The sequence below is a fragment of the Cariama cristata genome, unplaced genomic scaffold (genome assembly GCF_000690535.1).
Source record: "Cariama cristata isolate BGI_N322 unplaced genomic scaffold, ASM69053v1 scaffold14539, whole genome shotgun sequence".
NCBI classification, from domain to species: Eukaryota; Metazoa; Chordata; class Aves; order Cariamiformes; family Cariamidae; genus Cariama; species Cariama cristata.
In genome coordinates, this window is record NW_009637529.1 from 39,457 (window position 1) to 43,231 (window position 3,775).

A 3,775-nucleotide genomic window follows, 5' to 3' on the forward strand; every position below is an offset into this window, starting at 1 on the left:
TTGATTTATGTTTACGATCCATTGAGTACAGTAATTATACAAACTCTTCAGTATCACAGTATATGAACAGTTCTTAAGCCATAATATATTATTCCACAGAATAACTCTGTTGGGCAGAAAAGCAGGTGGAGGACATGCCAGACGGCTTACTCCACACATGGAAAAATAGGAGAAACAGAAAAGAACTCAGCTCACTCAAGAGAGAATCAAACTCTGCAGCTGAGCTGGCTGCCCTGGGCCCTCTTTGTAGCCTACTGACCTTGACTAGGTTTCTATTTCTACATGAGGATAAGATGAATCAGGTTCTGGAAAGATCTGTGTAACAATTCGTTGACTACAGAGCCTGCCCAGGGTAACTATCTCAGAACAGGAGGTTTACCTTTGGTTGGATGAGTGTCACTGTGTCTTGCTCATGGTTATCCAAGCAGTCTTTGACAGAACCAGGCATTAAACTTAGCCTCAGTCAGAAGTCTAAATGATCATGCTGTTTCTGTGCTTCCACTCCATTGCCCCCCTGACCTCCAACTACAATGTCCTAGTGACTCTTCTGAACTTTTTAATTACCAACAGCCAAACAACTGACCCTTTGTAGTCATTTGCCACAGTATTTTTGGCTGATTTTATTTAATCCAGGTACAAATTTAGCTGTACCGAAATCAGTTCTTGATGATCAAGGCACAACGCCTGACCTGTAAGTGCATTCCAGCTCCTCAAGATGAAAATAAGCATGCAGCAAGATTTTTCAAAACTGTATTCACAGAGGCTAACTTTAGCCCAGCAAGGCTGGTCTTCCTAGGTTTCCTCCAGACGGCAAAGCTAAGTTGTACTTTGGGGCTTCTGATATAAACAGAGCAGAATTAGAATCAAGAGAGGTTGCCGGTTTGAGTCACTTTCTGGAGGAGCCCATCTAATGTTTGCAAACATTTCTCATGTGCCACAATTTTCCACTCATTTCAAGAGAAAGCAAGCATTTATGAATTTCTGAAAATCCCATAATTTGGTGCCTGAGTATTTGGTGCCTAAACATCTGGCCCTTGAAATTTGGCAGGATTGTGCCTGGTTTGTGTAGGCATTGCACAAAACATCCGCTCTTAACTTGCTTAAACTGCTGTTGAATGGGTTGCAGTCCTACAATTTAGACCCATCCTATCAGTTTGTCTTGCTTTGTGAACCAGTCCAAGGACCTACTTTATTCAAAAAATAAGGTAAATCCCTACAGTCTCAGCAAATACATTGTGTAAACTGGGAATGAGGTCAAGCCTTCACAAACAATTGTATCAAAACCCAGAATTATATGAGGCACATGTACCAATAAATAGTAAACCTTGATTTGATATCTCGATTTTCATAGACAGCAATTATAAATTAATAACTGGAAAGGTAAGCCAGCCTGTGGACTGGAAAATTAAGGTATTTAACACAAATAAAAAAAAATACTTGTAATGATTTGGCTTCTTCCATCAGACATGATGGAATTATCAGTAGATGTGAGTGAAATGGTTGATGGCAAACCAGAAGTTAGAGTTCAATGACAGGCAGAGCCCAAAGTTAATTTCCCAGAATGAGCACGTTAAAAAAGCAGAGCCCTCAGCTCTTGGATAAGGCAAACAAGCCCAAGTCCATCAAGTTCTCAGCCACGCTCTGCCATCTTAGCACATGCGACTGCAACAAACAATAACATTTAAGAAACTCCTTTTTAAAAATCCCCTTTCCCCCGGCCATCATCCCTAAGAGAAAGCTTAAACTGATTCTAACATGAAAACTTATAAACAGACTGCATCTCTTCTATTCCCAGTGCAAACACTTCCCTAGCATAGCAACTGGCAAGGAGCAAATTAGCTTCATCTCGTGGGGGGCCAGCAAGACCCTCCATTCCATTCCGTGCTGGAAGGGCAGCCGTGTGTCTCGGGAGCAGGGCTCATATGAGAAAACTGGCAAACCCCAACTCCCACTCTGCTGGAACCGAGAATTAAACCGATTAGGACCTGAAAGCACTACCTCCTGCCAAAGCCACTGACCTCCAGCGCTTAGCATATTAGAAATACTATGTGTACTTCAATCTGTACAGCAATCAAGCAAAAATGACGTTTTCTTTAGAAAATCTCTCTCACTGTAAAACTGAGGCTAACTTTTAATCAAACTACTTTCTGAACTCTAGGATCGTCATCAGGAACAACAGAAGGTGTCTTTATCTTCCTTGGTTTGTTGGCAGTGTTTGCCGCCATTGGGGCTTTTGTCCTTTACAAGTAAGTTGCTAGTTTCTAGGATTAAAAACAGTTTAAGGAACTGTCAAAAATATTAGTTTAAATTAACAAAACCAACAACTTAAATTTGATTAGCTATATTTTTGTTTCTTTTTTATTGTTCACAAATATTCTGGCAAATATTCAAGAAAATGAGATTACTGGCTTAAGCCACAAAACCATTGGAAAATACGCAAATGTTAAAGACTTTCACAGAGAATTACATTCTGTGCTCTTAAGCACAAATAGTAACACTAGAAGGCCTGGGAACTGCCTGTAAGCAGTAAGCAAACTCAAACTGCATGATGTGATTTATATATGCAGTAAAACCTAACAAACAGAAATTTAATTTAGCTCTAAAACTCTTACAAGAAGTGTTTGAGAATGACTGACAGACCAAGAATTAATCATTAAAATTCTTCATTAAATAATTGATAAATAAATTCTTTGAGAAAAAGGTGCTGAGCATGCAGGCAAGTAGTTAAACAGAAGCACATGTTACTGCATTATTAATCTGGATGTTTCTCATGAAACTTTAAGACTGCACTAAGACTCCTGAGTCAAGAGTATGCTCACCCTTCACAGGCAGTGGTGAGAAAGAAACACCTCCACAGAGCAAGAGTACTCCAGTAAGCAATGGAGCCTTCTCATTAACCAGGCTTTAGTCACCACTACTGACCTATGGCTGTTAACTGTTAGATAGAATTGAAAAGGGAAGGAGGAGAGAGAATACATGTTATGAATACATTCTTAGTTCTCTTATGCACTGGTTACATGCTAAGTGTCACATTTAAATGTCTTTCAGCAACTAACTGTGCACATTCCTTGCAGGAGATACAAGCAATACAAGCCTATTGAAAGAAGCGCAGGACAAGCAGAGAACCAGGAGGGACTAACTGCTTATTTCAGCAGTTTCAAAGCAATTTTCTTCCCTAGTAGCACTGAGAGAAATCCTCTGCTGAAAAGCAAACCAGGCATTGTTTAAAACTTTAGTCTAACACTGACTATTAGATTACATACAGGACTCGTATCTGAGCTGTATTTTGGTTTTCTTGTTATAAAAAACCCCAAGGGGTAAGGTGAAAGCACATATAGATGGAATGGTAACTTTTGGGGGCTTGGTGCAATTAGAAATATTAAAATAGTCCTTTGTAGAAAACAATAAGGTAGTTTTGAGCACTTGCTGTCCTTGCTTGTGATCTAGGATACACTCTTCCGAATAACTAACACCTCCCCCTCCCTTACCTGGGTTTTCTTACTTCCAAGGTAACTACCTGCAAAACTAATCAGATCCATAATCCAGAGGGAGAAAAATATTTAATTAAAAAAACACAACAGCTTGTAAATACTTAGTCTTAAATAGACAGTCCAATTTATTCTTACTGCCTTAGCAGGATTCATGCCCTTGCTAGAAAGACAGATATGGGGGGCAGGCACACTGTGGAATGAAACATGCCATGGCCTATTCCCAGGCATTGGCACTGAACCGTGGGCAGTCACGCTGTTCAGGAGGTCCTAGTGCAGCCTTGCCC

At 40.0% G+C, this 3,775-nt stretch overlaps 1 protein-coding gene across 1 annotated transcript in view; it reads left to right on the plus strand.

Annotated features, from left to right (window-relative positions):
- GPNMB (glycoprotein (transmembrane) nmb) overlaps positions 1-3,573 on the plus strand; it is a 16,694-nt gene extending 13,121 nt beyond the window's left edge. Inside the window, exons 10-11 of the mRNA XM_009708375.1 lie at positions 2,159-2,246; positions 3,075-3,573. Of these exons, the coding sequence (XP_009706677.1) occupies positions 2,159-2,246; positions 3,075-3,228 (242 nt within the window). The 3' untranslated portion in view covers positions 3,229-3,573. The remainder of the gene's footprint in view (positions 1-2,158; positions 2,247-3,074) is intronic.
- Positions 3,574-3,775: the final 202 nt, after the last annotated feature.